Genomic DNA, 17,645 nt, shown 5'->3' with positions numbered 1-17,645 from the left:
ACGTAATGCTGCGTGGTGACGTCACGCAAGACGCGCGCGCTGATTGGTTGGATTTGAACTGAACGGGCGCGCGGCCGCCGGGTGAGGCAGCGCGGAGTTGGGGGCCGCAGGTGGACGCTGACCCGCACCATGAAGGCGGCGTAAGTCCAGACCGGGCCTTTAGGCCGGGCCGACTCGGTTCGTTCCGGTCCCACGCGGTGTCCGGGCCGCCCCTCACGCCTCGTTCCTTCCCACAGGAGGGTCAAGACCCCGCGGAGGCCGGCGCTGAAGAAGCCGGCGCCGTCCGGCCTGAAGGACCCTGTGGGGGTGAGTGTGGAGACTGGGGGGGCAGCAGGCCGGACCAGGCCGCGATGTGCTGTGTTGTGTTGTGTTGTGTTGTGTTGTGTTGTGTTGTGTTGTGTTGTGTTGGGGCTCAGCTGTGTCCTCCCATAGGTGTACTGCAGGGTGCGGCCGCTGAGCCGTCCGGATCAGGAGTGCTGCATCGAGGTGATCAACGAGAACACGGTGCAGATCCACCCACCCGACGGATACAGGATATTCCGCAATGGGGAGTACCGGGAGGTAACGGCCTGAAGGGCTCCTGACCCAGCTGCTGGGGGTCCTGCTCCTGACCCTGCTGCCGTGGGCCCTGTGCAGGCAGTGCTCTGAGAGGAGAGAGTTTTCCAATCCCCAAAGCCCCTTTGGAGCAGGAATGTATAGTTTCCTTCCTTTAGCAGCGATATATAGAATCACTATGCGGATCAGAAGAGTAGAAAAGCTCTCTGAGCTCCTCAAGCCCATCCCAGCCTACCATGCCCGTTGCCCGTGTCCCACATCTCCATGTCCTATGGATGCTTCCAGGGGTGGTGACCTCACCACTGCCCTGTGCAGCTGTGCTGCTGCATCACTGCTCTTACAGAGGAGAAATATCTCCTGATAACCAGCCTAAACCTGTGGTGCAACTTCAGGCCATCACCTCTTGTTGCATTTACTTTTGAGCAGAGTTTGACCCCCACCTCACCACAACCTCCTTTCGGGGATAATAAAAAGTAATGAGGTCTCCAGGTCTCCCCTGAGTTTCCCCCTGACTGATAATCCCAGTTCCCTCTTCTGCTCTCCTTAAGGCTCCATTCCTTCACAGCTTTGTTGCCCTTCTTGGACAGGCTTCGGGGCCTCAGTGGCTCTCTGCATGGCCTATATGCAAAAGGGCTTCTGCAGGGTGGAAGGGTGAGAGCAAAAGGGGAAAAAAGCTAAATCTGGCAAAAGTAGGATTTGTTAATAGAGCTCTGATTCTTAGAAACCAGCTCTAAGCAAAATCAGGCACATGCAAGGTAGGAGTTGGTATATCCTTAATGTCAGCAAAGAGCAACGTTTCTCTGTGTGTACAGAAGGGGAAAGCTGTAGTTAATGTATAAAGAGAGAAGAGTAGAGGGCTGTTTTCTTCTCCCTGTAACCAGTGAGATGCATAAGTGCCGTGGAGGATCAGAGTGGATATCAGGAAACATTTATTTACTCTGAAGGTGGTTAAATCCTGGAATGGGCTTCTTAGTAGGGTGGGTGGTGTCCTGTGGCTGTCAGTGGGTGATGCCCTCAGTGATAGGCTTTAGCTTTTGGTTAACACTGTTGACGTCAGGCAGTTGGATTCTATCTTTGTAGGTTCCTTCTATCCAAAGTGTTTTGAAGTGGTGAAATGGTGTAAAGTAGGAAGGAGGTGGCAGGTCACTTATGGCAAGCATTTATTGTGTTTACTGGAAAGGGGACTTCAGGGCATGTGTACAGATTGAGGAGTTAGAGTGCTATAGCTCTGAGCACGGTTTGGTTGTGAAATGGCTAATTACAGGTTCCCAACAAAGTGCAATAGTTCAGTGTGACACAATCTCAACCACATTGCAGACCTGTGACTGGTAACAGGCTGGGCTGGGAAAAGACATGAACTTAAAAGCAAGAATATGAAATTCTGGAACAGCATGACTTGATCCATTGTGGGTGTCCTTGGTGTTCCTTCAGTACCTGTGTAGATGAAGGTTGGGGGTCAAACAGAAGCTTGAACTCGAAACTGAAGGTTGTGAGCTCTTCTATTTGCATGTGAGGTCAAGCTTTCTGATCACTATTGATATTGGTGGACATAAGCTCTATGAAAACCAGAGGTTGCTGTTCTTTGTTATACAAACTTAAGCAATTATTAGAGAAGCTATAGTAAAGCAACTGTGTGTGTTCAAACATAGGTGTAATCTTAAAGCAGTTTCTTTGTCATTCTATTGAGCTAAGGGAAAAAGAATGAAGCATTTGAAGCAAGGAACTTCTGGGCAGGGGAACTTAAGACTTAGGGTGATGTGTCTCCTTTACTTCAGACGCAGTATTCATTTAAGGAAGTGTTTGGTACCCTCGTTCCTCAAAAGGAGCTTTTTGATGTTGTGGCCAAACCTCTCGTTGAAGATCTCATTCGTGGGAAAAACGGTAAGGGCTTCCTTGTTTTCTGTCATGTCTTTGTGTGTCTTTTTGTGTTGTTATGATTTTGTATGTCTTAAGGTTTCTTAGCTTGTCTAGACAAAATATATACATCTATCTTTATATATATACATAAATGGCCATCCATACAAGGCCAGGTTGGATGAGGCCCTGGGCAACCTGGTCTAGTAAATCGGGAGGTTGGTGGCCCTGCCTGGCAGGGGGGCTGGAGATTCATGATCCTTGAGGTCCCTTCCAACCCAGGCCATTCCGTGATACACCTTATTTGCAATGGAAACAGCTGTGGTTTAGCTCCCCTGTCCAGCTTCCTAGGAGCGTGTAATGCTGTGCATGCTTTGTGTGTCCAGTTGTAATTTTTTTGTGCGCTGTTAACTGAAGAAACACTTTTTTTTTTTTTCATTGGAAAGATGTGAGTTACTCTCTTAAAGACTGACTATAGAAACAAGTCAGTTTATTCTGTGTGTGCATTGATACCTTGAGTTATCTGGTTAATGCCAAGCTCCCTTGTAACAGCCAAAGTAAATCAGATTGCTACACCTGGGGCTTAGTGGCTACATTTGTTTTCGTTTCCAAATGCAGGATCCCAAAACAGGGCAAGTAATTAGCAGTTGAAGTGTACTTCAGTAAGATGGTCAGTATTGGACTAAGAGTGGTGTTTGCTGGGCTGGGGTGAATGTACTGATAGCTCAGCATAAGTCTTTTTTCATAAGAACTTTTTACCCAAGAAACACTGTGAATGTAACTGATGCTTTTTGAGGCTGTAAGGATGATTACAGGACTCTTCTGTCTCCTTTAGGTCTCCTTTTTACATATGGGGTGACAGGCAGTGGGAAAACTCACACTATGACAGGATCTCCTGGTGATGGAGGACTTCTCCCACGGTGTTTGGCTATGATCTTCAACAGCATAGGACCATTCCAAGCCAAGAGATTCGTGAGTAGTTTTGTACCAAATTCTCCTCTCTGCTGCTCACAACAACCTAAGGCACTGTTCAGAATGCCTCCTGTCTTAAACAACAACAGAAGATACCCCAAAAAACCAGGGGGTTTCTGAAGCAGGACCAAGGAAACAGGCCTGGTGTCTAGGACAGCCATATCAAGAAGACGTATGATCTAACTACTCTTCTAATCATTACTCATTTCTTAATTACTTCTGTAAAAAAATAAAGGAGAATCTGAGCGATGATTTCCTGCTACTTTTTTTATCTTAAGGCAAATCTCATTCTGTATTTGAAGTAATATAGAAAATGTTTGGCTTTTCTTTTGTTCAGAAGTCTTTTTTTTTTTTTTTGCTATCCAAATATATCTGAAACAATACTGGAAGCTTTTTCCTTGGTAGCATGCTGCCTTGGCAGCCTTTGTGAAATATTTGTGTTTTTTAAGTACCTGTTTTCTGTCAAATGTACTTGGAATTAACAAGCAGATTGGGTGTTAGTGAGGGGGTGTGGTATTTGCTGGCTGCCAGACAGCTTGATCAAATAACTTGTCTTTTGCTGGCCAACACCTTATGTTCACTACCGTTTGTCATTATATTGTCTAAACATGTTCACTGTTCAGGTTTTTAAGCTTGATGACAAGAATGGTGTGGATGTTCAGTGTGAAGTAGATGCTCTGTTAGAGCGACAAAAAAGAGATGCCATGCCTGTTCCCAAAACTCCTTCTGGCAAGTAAGTGACTATTGTAACATGCAGAAAAAAGTAGCTAATGTAAATGTTGTTCTGAAACTGATTTTAAATTATCTTGGTGTCTTTATCTTATTCCTGGGGAGGAGGGGAAAAAAACCCAAAAGATATTCATGGCAATTTTAGTGTATTATGTTCCACGTAGGATGGAAAATTGAAAAGTGAAATACTTTGATTCTAAGCATTAGAACTGAGCAATATAAGGCTTTTTTTTTTTTTTTTAAAATCCATTTCCACATAAGTAAAATGTTATGATTTGCCCACGTAGAATGGGTTGGGTTGGAAGGGACCTCAAGGATCGTGAAGTTCCAGTCTCTCCACTGCAGCAACCTCCACATTGAATACCAGCCCAGGCTGCCCAGGGCCCCATCCAAGCTGGCCTTGAACACCTCCAGGGATGGACGGGGCATCCATAGCCTCTGTGGGCAGCTGTTCCAGCACCTCACCACTCTTGTACTAAAGAACTTCCCCTGACATCCAACCGAAATCTTCCCTCCCACAACTTAAAACTATTTCCCCTTGTCCTGCTGTTATCTACCCTAGTAAAGAGTTGACTCCCCTCCTGTTCATTTAGGGTACTGTAAAGTTAAACTTGAGGATGTTTTGCGAAACAGTGAGCTTGCTGAGTGGTGTGTGATTCCAGTCAGACAAGGTAGCTGGCTGTGGGTGCTCACAATTGCTTACTATGTGTGTCTACAGGCGACAGGTAGATCCAGAGTTTGCTGATATGATCAACGTGCAAGATCACTGCAAAGCAGAAGAAGTTGATGAAGATAATGTCTACAGTGTCTTTGTCTCCTACATCGAGATCTACAACAACTACATTTATGACCTCTTGGAGGAGACACCATTCGACCTGATAAAACCCAAGTTAGTAGGAATAACAGTATTGATAAACTTACAGAAGTTATGCTTTTGTGAGGATTGCATGTCTTTGTTACTGTAGTTTCTGCAAATCTGCCTTAATTCAGGTGAATTGCTTCTAAAAATCACAGAGAATTAGGTGATGCCCGAGGAATCCAGACAATGCTATTGAAGTGTGCTGAGTTGTTCTGTTGCTGCTATGATTTAGTGCTCGGTTTCCTAATGTAGTGGAAGATAAATAAGTAAATATTTCATTTCTTAGGCACCGTACATCCTGTTGAGGTTTTAAGTGTATTCGTGCTATTCTGCAAGTGCTATTCCCAGCTTGTGACCACAGCTTGAAGAGCAAGCTATTCCATAGCTGGCGTTTTCCTCTGGAAAACTGCGTATTGGGCAAAAGCTTGTGTATTATTTCCATTCAATGACAATCATTTCCTTAGCAACAGAGATGAATAATCTCAAATGAAATTCTGGATGCTTTTTGGAAAGGTATCTACTTGGCCATGATCCAGAACCAAAGATCTTGTGATCTTTGGAAAGGCAGTCTGTAAATCGAACTTATGTGAACATATCTGTGTAATTTTAAATCTGTTAAAGAAAGCTGTGTGTATCTACTGGTACGTGGGTTAATTAAGGAGCCGGCCAATCTGCAAAGACTAAACTAGAGTAAAACAAGCCATTACATTGAGAGCATTCTCCAGGATAGTGCTTTGAAACGGGTTTGAATATCTGAATGCTTTCTAAATAAGGATGAAATTTGGTTTAGTTTATTGCTTATCACATCCAGAAATCAGCCTAGGGAAAGTCTAGGATTATTTCCATTTATAGAAGGTACAGTGCATTAAAAATGAAAAGATCTTGGACACGGGCTGAACGACTTAATATTTCTAATCCTGTTTTTTTGGTAGGTGGAACAATTGCAACACTCCTGTTCGAAACGGTGACTTTATGTATGTGCCAAAGCATATTACTTGCAGTACTGAAGAGTGAATTTGTTTAGTAGAAGCAGAAAATACACTGACTCCTTATCTCTTCTTTGCTTTACTAGAGAATGTAGAACGCTGTTGAAGCCATCTTGCTTCCATATGAGCCATATGCATGTAGTAAAGCAATAGCTGCCACAAAAACCAATGATTTTCAGTAGAATTGCAATTAAATGCAGCTTCTAAATTAGTAGCTGAAGTGTAACTAATCTTGGCTGAGTGTGTGTCCTTGTACTTCTGCTTCCATCTGCTGTGTGGATAATTGATGTATTTAGACTGAATTGTGTACTTAAATAAGAGAGCTTGCCTGAGATGATATACTACTGTATATCCAGCTCCACTGAAACGTAGTGCTTTCCTTTCTTCCTTGCCCCCAAGACCTCCACAATCCAAAATACTTCGGGAGGACCAGAATCACAACATGTACGTCACAGGATGCACAGAAGTAGAGGTGAAATCCACAGAAGAAGCTTTTGAAGTCTTTTGGAAAGGTAAATAATCTTGAAATGTAACTTAAAAGACTGTATGCCTGCATGGAGTTTGCATTATCCTGCTGAAAACAGAACTGGCTGTGGTAGGTGGCAAATCTGTTGCATGAAGCAGGTGTTTGGAGGGAGCATTGTCATTCTTTCAAACAGGGCAAAAGAAGAGGCGTATTGCAAACACTCAGCTGAATCGAGAATCTAGTCGATCTCACGGAGTCTTCATTATCAAGTTGGCTCAGGCACCTCTGGATGCAGACGGAGATAATGTGCTGCAGGTAAATTCTGGAGCATGCTATTAATGGGCAAACTGTGTGTGTGTGCATGTATGATGCAGAGGTGAGAAAAAGGTGAATCTTGCAGCATGGCCTACTGACTTAAGCTTATGCATGTTGAAACTTGCAAATTTTTGGTAAAGTGAATCAAAATTACAGAGTTTCTAAAGTATTTGATTTCTTTCCTCCCTGTGAACTGAGCATTAAGGTGAGCAGCAAAGCTGCTCTTTCATTTATTCTTCCTCTGTTTTGAGCAAAACATCTTAATATAAGAATATGACTTAGAGGCTTTGAACAAGAGTGCTTGATATAATCTGTCTTGTGCCATGAGACAAAGGATTTGATAAACTTGTTAACCAAAACCCTAGTGAGGTGTGGATTAAAGGCTATAAAAACACTCAGTCTTAGTCTGAAGGTGCAATATGTGTTTGTTTTAAGTGTGCCTGCTGGCTTGCAGGTATGAGGGATGTTCCCCTGCACCCCACCCACCCAGTGCCCCCTTAGAAAGCAGGGAATATAGAGCTAATGATTAGCCTAACCCAATTTCTTTCCCATAACAGGAGAAGGAACAGATCACTTTAAGCCAGCTGTCCTTAGTTGATCTAGCTGGCAGTGAAAGGACTAATAGAACAAAAGCTGAAGGGAACAGGTTGCGAGAAGCAGGTACGTACCATGTTAGACAGCCTGTTAGTTTTATAGGCTGGGCTATGCATGTGTTAATCTTGTCTCCTGGTAAAGAGGCCTTACGAAGAGTCATTAAGTGTTCTGTTATGATGTTTGGTTATCTATTTGATGGTCTTCAATTCTCCAGCTTGGAAACTGGGATTTTTGGCAGCATTGATTGTGTTTGTGGGTACTTCAGATTATTTGGAAAGGCTATCAGTAACAAATGACTTAAAGGTGCAGACAGTTTATCTCAAAAATAATTGGAAATGTGATGTGAATAGCTGCTGACAGTTTGTTTTATACTATTATTTTAAGGTAATATTAATCAGTCATTAATGACGTTAAGAACATGTATTGAAGTTCTACGGGAAAACCAGATGTGTGGAACAAATAAGGTATGCAACCTGCCATTCAATTACCCTTTCATTAAGAGCTGATGTAATAAAAGCTCACCAGAACTTCCTTCTGCTTTGTTTTTAGATGGTGCCATACAGAGATTCCAAACTGACTCATCTCTTCAAGAACTATTTTGATGGGGAAGGGAAAGTGCGTATGATTGTATGTGTTAATCCTAAAGCTGAGGACTATGAGGAAAGCCTGGTAACTTTCTTGCATTTCTTATCCTTGCCTACTCTACTTTCACATTTAGCTCTGAATTACTGTACTAGTTTAGTAGGTGGCAGGGATGTTAACTTACACTGCTTGAACGCTTCAGGCAATCAGATGTAGTACTGCAGGGCAAATATGCCCTCTGAATCTTATTTTTCCTCTCAAAAATGCAAGTACTGCTTGTATGCAACATAGGAAGTTTCTTTTATTTACAGCAGTCCAGATAGCTGTATTTTAGTGTTTCATCTCCACTAGGACAGTATTTGCAAGAACTGAAGATATCTTCACAGTCAGGTTTATGTTTCTTTGAGAGGTGAAGGGAGGGAAGGTGATACTAGAGATGGATTTTTAGATGCTCTACTTCAGATCTGGAAGCTATCTAGCTGGAAAATACTTCAGATTCTATGTCGATAGTGTCTGCTAAAACTTCTGTTGCTTTAAAGTATCACTTTCAAACTTGCTTTGGACAGTTGCTGTTTTATGGCATTGTTGAGCTTGCTTTTGTTCTTTTGCAGCAAGTCATGCGCTTTGCAGAGATGACTCAGGAGGTGGAGGTTGCAAGGCCTGTCGACAGACCACTGTGTGGTTTAACACCAGGACGGCGCTTCAGGAATCAGGCCTTCAGAGAGGAGCTGGCACGGAAACTGGAGATTCGAGGCGGCCCAATTAATGGAGGTAAACAGGAGAATGCTGAGTGGTCACAGCACACACGTTTAACTGTTAGTGGTGAGCTTTCTCTGTAGTAGGTGCACCTGAACTGCTCTTTTTATGCTGTGCTATTGCTTACACAGTAATTGGGCTTACACTACAATTCTCAAAGTAATTCTTTGTTGTTGATGATGAGCTGAATTCAGGGTCCCATTACTGCAGCTCTGGAAAAGAGACTGTGCTGAAGATAATACTTTGCTCTTATATGCTCTGGGTTTACTTTAGAAATTAGGACTTGCCTGGAGGTATTGTAAGGAATGAATCAAAAATGTCACATTTAATCTGTTCTCAATACTGTCATCTATTCTGAAAACATGTAGCTCTCCTTAATAATTCTACATTCTGTCTCCTTCGTAATTCTGTGGAATGATCTGTGGCTGTGCACTGTCATATGAGAACTTTGTTCTCTAGCTTGCTGACAGACTTCCTTGGCTTTAAATCTTACAGAAACAGAAGAGCAATCTGCTTTAGAAATATTATTGCCGAGCTTTCCTCCCCTGCCTTCATGTGAGCTATTAGACATTAATGACGATCAAACACTTCCAAAGCTTGCTGAAGTCCTGGAAGAACGCCATAAACTACGACAAAAGTTGTCAGAGGAGTTTGCCAAAAATGGTAAGAATTTGAGCACTGACATAGAGCTCGATTTTTGGTGCCTTTGTTGCTATTCAAACATCTTTTATGTACTAATGAGGAACAATGATCTTGTTTAGGTTGATGGTTTAAAAACCCTTTCATTGAGGTAATTGAAGTAGCTGGTAGTATCAAGTTAATAGGAGACAGGATGAGAAAGTAAAGTATGTTGACTCTCTTGCAGCACTTACATTTAAAACTATACTGCGAGAACTTGATTCCAGCATTATGTCCAAAGAAAACTATGTGCAAGGAAAATTGTCTGAAAAAGAGAAAATAATAACAGGACAGAAAACGGAGTTAGAACGCATGGAGAAGAAAATTAAAACTTTGGAATACAAGGTTAGTTTTCTAACGGGTAACAAATGTATTCTAGCACAAGCAAACATCACTTGTGCTTCTGGGCTTAGATGGTTGTGTTGCCTGGGGCCATAACAAAGATCTTCCTCTCTTCCTCCAGATTGAGATTTTAGAGAAAACTGCTACTATTTATGAAGAAGATAAGCGTCACCTTCAGCAAGAACTTGAAAGCCAGAGCCAGAAACTGCAACGTCAGGCTTCTGACAAGCGTAGGTTGGAGGCACGGCTGCAAGGCATGGTTGCTGAAACAACCATGAAGTGGGAGAAGGAGTGTGTGAGTATACTGCCCTACGTATGAGAGCTGTCTAAGGGAATAATGCTGGAGGGAGTTGGGGAGCTTGCTTGTTTTTTTAAGGTTTTTCTTTTTTTTTCTTAATACTATTAAGAATGAAGATACATTTGGATTTTAACTGAGGACTTGAACAGATATTTTCTTCTTATATAAATGTTGTATTATGGGATGAATTCCTCAATGGCCCATGATGCAACTAGAGCAGCTCTCTTGTGCACTTTGTTTTGGTATCTGGAACTTGTTCTTTTGGGTTTATGGCTCTCTGAGGAGTGATTCTTTTGTTCTGGCAGCTGTCAGGAGAAGCCTAATATCAGGCTTTCCCCATTATCCTCATGTAAACTCTTGTTCACATATGCCCTTCATGAGCAATAAGGAAAGAAAATCTGAGGAATTAATTTGCTCTACTACAGGACTGTTTACTTCTTCAGGGCTATCAATAGATCTACAGACAGACAACGCTCTGATTTACCCTCATAACTTAGGAAGCAAATTATTTATGGTGTTAGACATAACCTTGGCAGTCTTTTTTGTTAGCTTGTTACATCATTACTTTCATCAGCTTGTATCTCAGAGGGAAAGAATGTCCTTCCATGTAGAATATAGAATAATTTACAAACTTGTAACCCAACTACTCTGTGTCTGTAAAGCTTTTCTTCTCTTGGTCTTTGTAGGAGCGTCGTGTAGCAGCAAAGCAGCTGGAAATGCAGAACAAACTTTGGGTCAAAGATGAAAAACTGAAGCAGCTGAAGGCCATTGTTACTGAACCAAAGAGCGAAAAGCCAGAGAGGCCTTCACGGGAGAGAGACAGAGAGAAGCCTATTCAGAGGTCAATCTCTCCACCACCAGTACCTGTGAGTTGCCTTTAGTGCACTACTTGGTAAAGGGACACGAGTACTTGTAAAAATGAAATAAAATACAAAGCTCTTTTCTCTAGTGGCTAGAAAATGTTTCCCAAGCACAGAATTTGGGTTTAAACTGCTTTTGAATTCTCCTTCTCCTCTTGTATTTGTATCTGTGTTTTTTATTTGTGCTCGTACTTTCCTGATGCCTTCAATGTTGAAGATCGTCTGATTCTTAGTGCTGTCACTGCTCTCCAAAGCCATGAATTTGGGTAGCTACATTGAATATTGACAGTGTGCAGTGACGCTGTCTTATTGCCTTGTGAGCTGATAGTTCTGTGTTGTTAACTGCTTTCCCATTCTCTTTAGCCTTCTAGTAACTTTATTACTCAGGTTCCTAACAGCCAGCAGTTCGTGAGCAACCAGCAGGTGCACAGACGTTCAAATTCTTGTAGCAGCATTTCTGTGGCTTCCTGTGTTATGGAGTGGGAGCAGAAAACCCCTTCGCACAAGCATACCGGTGGCATTTCTAAAACAAGGACTAGACAACAAGAACCAGGACAAAGTAGAGACTGTAACTCCTCAGACAGAAGGCGAGGGATGTGCTGGACTGGAATCACTGAGGTTCCCAAGCGTAGAGATGAGCTAGAAATAGAAGAGGATCAATGCTGCAGGGTTAGTGCTGCTCCTGTCAAAAGCTGCATGTAGTGTTACGTAGTCTGGCTCAAAAGTTCATCACAACTGCTCTCTTACACTGAGTGTAAAAGAGGTTTTAGCATTTTCCCCTAAATGTAGGGGAGTGCGGTTTCCAAGTTGAGTCTCACTCTTTAAATCTTTAATTTGGCATTAAAAATCTTTAGAAAGCACTTCCATTTCTGGTTAGTGTGTAAATAGCTGCGGAAAGGAGCTCTGAACTAAATGGGCTTTTCTTTTTTTCCTAGCTCTAAATGTTTTTGTTTTAATTTGTGTCTGTCTCCTCAAATCTATCTTACAGCCTGCAACTTGCTGTAATCCTTTTTGGGCAGCTTAAAAGGTGGTCTTATGAGCCAGCCACATGCAAATGTCTGCTAGAAATCGTGCTTAGGCAAACTCCTCACTTGAATAGCTGTTAACTTTTGTTCTCCTAGAATAGTCTTTCCAAATCTTCACATCTGCATTAAAACTGGGGGCTTTGCTTGTAGTTGAGAGATGCTTTTCCATCAAATTACTGTGTGCAAATGTTTGTATCCACGGTGTCTCTATCATGATGTAACTGTCACAGTGGCTCAGGTAAAGCCATGAGTATTGTACTACATCATACTCCCAGGATCAGAGCTCTTGAGAGGCCTTCCCGAGAAGAGGGAAGCTTATCATGGTGGGATTCATTTTTGGGGCAGTGTTTTCAAAGGGCTAGCAAGTAACAGGAATTCTGAAGTATGGGAAGGGATTTAAGCAAATGCTGTTCCAGTTAAATAAAACACAAATCACCAGCATCGGATTATGGGACACATTCTCTCCCACAATAAAATGTGACTGGTAGTAATGTCTTCCTTTGGACTTGTAGATTTCTAGGGCACCCTGGCAGAGTTACTTCCCACTACTCCACTAAAAAGAGGAGAACTCTTGAGTGTCTTATTCCTAATGTTCATGTAAAACAACTTTGAAAGCCATGAATCTCTGTATTCATTTAATCTTTAGAAGCTGCTGTAGTAAGAGCTTTACTTGTGAAGGGCACAGCTAGTCTCATGGCTGTTGCTGAGAGAAATCCCAATTGCTGCTCATCACCTGAAAGCAGAGTGGAGGAATCTGCGTTTGTAGCTTTGGGTTATTTAACATCACTACGATTTACAGAGGTCTGTACATTAGTGAGTAAATAGAACAGAGAGAGCCTGCAGTGTTCTTTCAAATGCCTGTTCAAGGATTTTGAAAGGACTTAGGTTTTTAAACAATTTTCTGGTTTACCTGAGCAACTGACGTTCATGAGCGTAAGTTAAAAATCTATGAACTTCCATTGCTTTGTGTGGATTTCTAGCAGCTGGACTTGGAAGCAGTAATGCTAGCAAAGGGCACTCTACTTTTTTCTCTGCTCGTAATACTTCTGAGTAAACAGAGGCTTTGTCTCTTCCAGAGGTGCTGGAAATCCATACTCAATCTGTTCCCTTTGCTACATCAAGATTACATCTTGATCCATTAGTGCATCTGTGGAAACACTTCCAAATTTATCTTTTCAGGTCGGTTAATATGTTCATGGCAATTAGATCTGGGAAATCTGGGAAGAGATTTCCAAAGAGAAAGATGTTCTCCTTGTGGAAACCCTGCTATGCAGGGAGTGCAACTGATTGGATAAAACCACATCAAATTAGTGGGAAACAGTTGGCACAGAAATAATCCATTAAGTATTTTTTGCAAGGCTTGTGGAGCAGTATGTTTCAGGTGGATTCTAAAAGGAACAAAGCTTTGATCTTCAAATAAATACATCTTAACCAGACCTGCGAAAATCAGTTTTGCTAATGATATCCTTTGAGAAGCTTACTGTGTGCTGATTTCTTCTGATTCTCTTTCCACTCTGATCAGAACGCGCCTCCAGTTCGTCTCAGGCACAGACGGTCGCGCTCAGCTGGGGAGAGATGGGTAGATCATAAGCCACCTTCTAATCTGCCCACTGACACAGTCATGCAGCCACATGTCCCTCATGCCATCACAGTAGCAGCTGCAAGTGAAAAGGCACTAGCTAAGTGTGACAAGTACATGCTGACGCACCAGGAGCTAGCCTCTGATGGGGAGATTGAAACAAAACTAATTAAGGTAAAGCAAACACCTCTGTGGTAAACTTGTGATAACCCTGTCAAATCCTATTTCTGGCATTGTATTTGTGCTACAGGCTTGTGCCTTACAGAAAGGTATGTTTGACCCCATGTGCTGAGAGATTGGACTTGCAAGTTTTGTGCTGTTGGATTCAAGGGAGATTTTAGAGTCTGAAAATGCTTTTCTTGAACTTAGTCATTATTTTGTGTATACATCATCACATACTTATTACTTGATCACCGTCTTGCTTGAAAGTAATTAAGGTTTCTTTTCCCCTCCAGTAAAACACAATAATCCATTCATAATGAAAATTTCTTAGACTGGTGACTGCAGCTAATCTTGCAGAGTCGCTCTTGTTGGAATGATATTTGGTTTAGATTAGTGAGTGGCTGCAGTGATGGATGCTCAAATGCTCCATAACGGAGTTCCTAGTATACAACTAATGAGAAATCGGTGGGGTGACTTAGGCTTCAAACTCTTGTGGGTGTATGTATGCTCAGGAGCTTGAAAGAAAGCTGTAGCTGTGAGTGGTTAAGTTTTCATGTGAAAACTAACAGCGTAGCTGCCACAGTAACCTCATGGCTGTAACTTGTTAACTGCTTTTGGCTCCCAGGGTGATGTTTTCAAAACCAGAGGTGGTGGACAGGCTGTGCAGTTCACAGAGATAGAGACTCTGAAGCAAGAATCTCCAACTGGGTGAGTTGTGCCCTTAACTTTGGGTTCTGGTTCTGTTGGAAGAGCATAACCTTGGTAGTTGATGTGTAACTGATTCTGGACCAAGTGGTTATGAAGTTGTTCTGTCTAACTCAAAATTATACAAAAGTAATTCTGATGGCTGGTCTGCTGATGAGAGGAAAAGTATTTAGTTGAGAAGTATATCATGTATTCTATTGTGCATGAGAATCTTGCGAGTTTTTTAAAGAAAATGATGTTCCTGTAATGTTTTTTTGTTTTTCTCTATCCTTGTCTTACAGTCGGAAGCGAAGATCATCACCTTCCAGTGCTGATCCACCAGCGGATGCTGCAAACGCTGAATGGACCGATGTGGAAACCAGAGTAAGCTACAAAGGAGGGAGAGAGAGATATCTCATGTTTGATCTTGATGAGGGCTTGGAGTGGTGTTGATAGCTGGGTCAGGTTAGGGTTAGAGACTGACTTTCTGTGTCTTCTCAGTGTTCTGTGGCAGTGGAAATGAGGGCGGGATCTGCCCTTGGACCTGGATATCAGCATCACGCTCAGCCCAAGTAAGTGCCTCTCTTTTCTAGTTGGTGCATTGTTCTCTTTCCTGGTAACACCTAAAGTGAGACAACACTTTTTTTCCCCCTTCACCTTGTTGCCCTTCCTGCTTTGGGTTTGTGATGCATATGCTTTTAACATACTGTGAACAGGCTTGTTGAGTGTTGGAAACACTGGCTGTACAGATCCATAGGGGACTTTTACCCAGAAGGTGTGTTCTGGCACATTCTCTGGCATTTAGTGCCGTGAGCAGAATGTCAGGTTTGATCTTGTCCCTCTGCAGCAATTCAGAGTGCTCTTAGCTGGACTGTAAAAAGCTGGGGACTGTAGCGTGCCTGGCAGGTCACAACTGGAGTGGGATCAAAGGTGACAGTGGCATAGGACTGTGCTGCATCCTTTTCCAGGCCCTCTAGCCTTTATCAGATTCTGATGCAGTTAAAGCAAAACCCTCATCTTTGTAGCTTCAGGTTAATTTAAATAAGGTTACAGATACCTCACCATTCATTTTGGTGCCTCAGTGAGGGAACTGAGGGAATCGTTGGGTGTACTTATTAGCTGCACTCAAGTATACTATTTCAGCTGCTACCTGCAATGCAACTGTTAAGGCATCAGCTGAGAGGTGTGGGCTTTAGTCATGCTAGAGGCAGCTTTCTTCCTCTTTAGGTGCACAGATAAGTCTGAGTTCTTCAGGGCTCTCATGCATTTTAATGTGATGGGATCAGAGTTGCAGTTACACAGCAAACATACCAGATCAGGAGCCTCAATTTGTAGGAAAAGCTGAAACAATGTACTTGGTAAAGTTAGTGCCTAATGCTTGAACCAGGCATCTAAAAAAGATCTCTTGTCTATAAAGGAAATGTTGCAGATGATCTAGTCTTGCTGAATGAGATGTTGCAGAACAGAACTAAGTATCCAGGTTTGGACTCTTGCAGATAGGTGCTGGCTGTGGAAGTCACCTGTTCAACTCAGGGGAAGATAATTGGCAGTTATGCAAGACATGTTTACAGGGAGGAGAGAGGGCTGGAGAGGTAAAGAGGTTCCTACAAAGCCAAAGCAAACCAAACTGATTATCTTCGGAATCAAAATAGTAAGAATTAGTAAAACACAGGTTCTCATCTCTTGTGTGATGCGTGTTATTTGTACATCAGGGGTTTAGAACTGCAGTGGTAAGATGTTCTGGGGAGCTTCTGAAATGAGTGGTTCCTGTTCTGGCTCAGGTCACCAATGTCTGTCGCTGTGGAGATGTGAGCTCCATCACACGTCTCACAGCCTTTTCAGGGTGGCTGCTGCTACTGGCAGCCTTGCTGCAGCCTTGCAGTACTGTAGGCAATCCTGTAGCCTTCCTGCATATTGAATTGCAACTTCAATTTATTTGGAGTTGAAATAAAACTTTGTTTTAAGCCCATGGTTATTTTAAGAACAAGAAAGCAGAGTTCATCTGTTTCTGGATAAATAAGCTCTTTAGTTTGCTTGTAGCGTTTCTTAGCACGGGAAGTATATGAAATTTATGCATACAGCAGAGCAGGTAAATGGGTTATTGACTGCTGTGTAAGACGTGAAAGTTGTTTGATTGCCTTTTTTTCTTTTAGGCGAAGAAAGCCATGAACTTAATGTACTGCTGCGTTGGAATCTTGTTGATTTTTATCAGACTTATCTGCTGCCAGTGATAAACTTAACTGCTTTGTTATCACTACAAGCTTGGATTTTTTTATACTGGCCTGTGCTAGACAATGGTTACATGGAAAATACTTTTTACAAACCTGAAGAAGAATATGAGGGAGAGCAAATACTTTCAGTGGACGGGGGGAGGTTCTACCATTGCACGCTGTGGACTTCTGAAGAAATCCTTCTGTCTTGTATGTATGAAGCCCTCGTTATTGAGCTGTACTTTTATGGAGTAATGACCCAAGGCTTCTTTTGGCTCTTTCTAGGATGTATTCTGGTCACTACCCCTTTCTGGTCAGGCCCTCTGTTTTGAAGAGGTGTAAATGCTGTCATTTATTCAGATGCAATAACGCACTTTAAGAGTGTTCCTATGCCATTTCATATGTTATTATAGCCAGCAGCAGCTTGGTAATGTACATTTCTTCTTGGAAGAATTACCTTTATAATTATTTAATATACAAATCAGCTTGTGAAAACAATTTCAATCTCAGTCTTTCAGTCTTTTAGTCTTCGTGGTGACAAAGCGAGAATACCAAGATGATGAGTAATAATGACTTGACATCACGTCTACTTTATTTTGTAGTGCAAGTAAGTGATTAAGTATTTTATATTTGTAGATATGGGGTAAAAAGGTAATGTGCTCACGGATATGGTGATGACCTTATATATGTGGCTCTGCAAGCATGTTAAAATAAATACTTTTATTCAATGGCTCTTACCAGTCATGTTTGTGTCTCACCACCCTATGCTAAACTACAAAAACTAAGGTGAGCCCTCCTGCTTGTTTTGTTTTTCCCTTTTATTGGAGGGGTTTCTTGTGAGTTTGATCTAAATGTGCAAATCCTGTGCTATAATGGAGTGGTGGGAGACTCTGCCATGGCAAGCTAAAGCCACTAGGTGGTGTGAAACAACCACTGTGGGGTGCTGGCCTTGGAATCCTGCACTCGCCTGCCCAGCCTGGAGGTTGGCTTTGCCCTGAATTTCTCTTTTGAGCACTGCTGAGTTTTGGGGCATTGCTAACCTATGCGCTGTGTCCCCACTGCCACACATCTCCTGCATTGGCCAGGAAGGGCAGCCAGGAGAAATAACAGGGAAAGGCACTCATCAAGGCTGTACTCCT

At 42.3% G+C, this 17,645-nt stretch overlaps 1 protein-coding gene across 11 annotated transcripts; it reads left to right on the top strand.

Annotated features, from left to right (window-relative positions):
* The first annotated feature begins 55 nt into the window (after positions 1 to 55).
* On the top strand, positions 56 to 17,238 carry KIF23 (kinesin family member 23). Of its 11 annotated transcripts, none has more exons than XM_015873425.2 (24): positions 56 to 140; positions 237 to 306; positions 433 to 561; positions 2,331 to 2,436; positions 3,245 to 3,381; positions 4,005 to 4,114; positions 4,829 to 4,999; positions 5,902 to 5,943; positions 6,355 to 6,467; positions 6,615 to 6,736; positions 7,294 to 7,396; positions 7,715 to 7,794; positions 7,880 to 7,999; positions 8,524 to 8,683; positions 9,164 to 9,331; positions 9,534 to 9,691; positions 9,810 to 9,983; positions 10,673 to 10,852; positions 11,234 to 11,515; positions 13,394 to 13,624; positions 14,238 to 14,320; positions 14,599 to 14,680; positions 14,798 to 14,868; positions 16,450 to 17,238. In XM_015873425.2, exons 1-24 carry the CDS (start codon positions 130 to 132, stop codon positions 16,463 to 16,465), a joined length of 2,919 nt encoding a protein of 972 aa, XP_015728911.2. In that variant the 5' UTR covers positions 56 to 129; the 3' UTR covers positions 16,466 to 17,238. The 11 variants fall into 11 exon arrangements, with proteins under 11 accessions (XP_015728911.2, XP_015728909.2, XP_015728910.2 ...); XM_015873423.2 differs by having other exon boundaries at positions 11,210 to 11,515; XM_015873424.3 differs by lacking the exon at positions 16,450 to 17,238 and adding an exon at positions 15,793 to 15,871 and having other exon boundaries at positions 11,210 to 11,515.
* The last annotated feature ends 407 nt before the right edge of the window (positions 17,239 to 17,645 follow it).

This window comes from Coturnix japonica, chromosome 14 (assembly GCF_054131305.1).
Source record: "Coturnix japonica strain WE chromosome 14, WE-NBRP24, whole genome shotgun sequence".
NCBI lineage: Eukaryota > Metazoa > Chordata > Aves > Galliformes > Phasianidae > Coturnix > Coturnix japonica.
Note: the sequence above shows the minus strand (reverse complement) of the source record. Positions and strands in the feature narration are given on the sequence as shown.

What these genes read in the sequence shown, in the direction of transcription:
- KIF23 (XM_015873423.2), top strand. An exon ending in TCTCTCCACCACCAGTACCT is followed by an intron (nt 10,853 to 11,209) that starts GTGAGTTGCCTT and finishes CATTCTCTTTAG; the next exon opens with CCTTCTAGTAACTTTATTAC. An exon ending in AAGAGGATCAATGCTGCAGG is followed by an intron (nt 11,516 to 13,393) that starts GTTAGTGCTGCT and finishes CACTCTGATCAG; the next exon opens with AACGCGCCTCCAGTTCGTCT.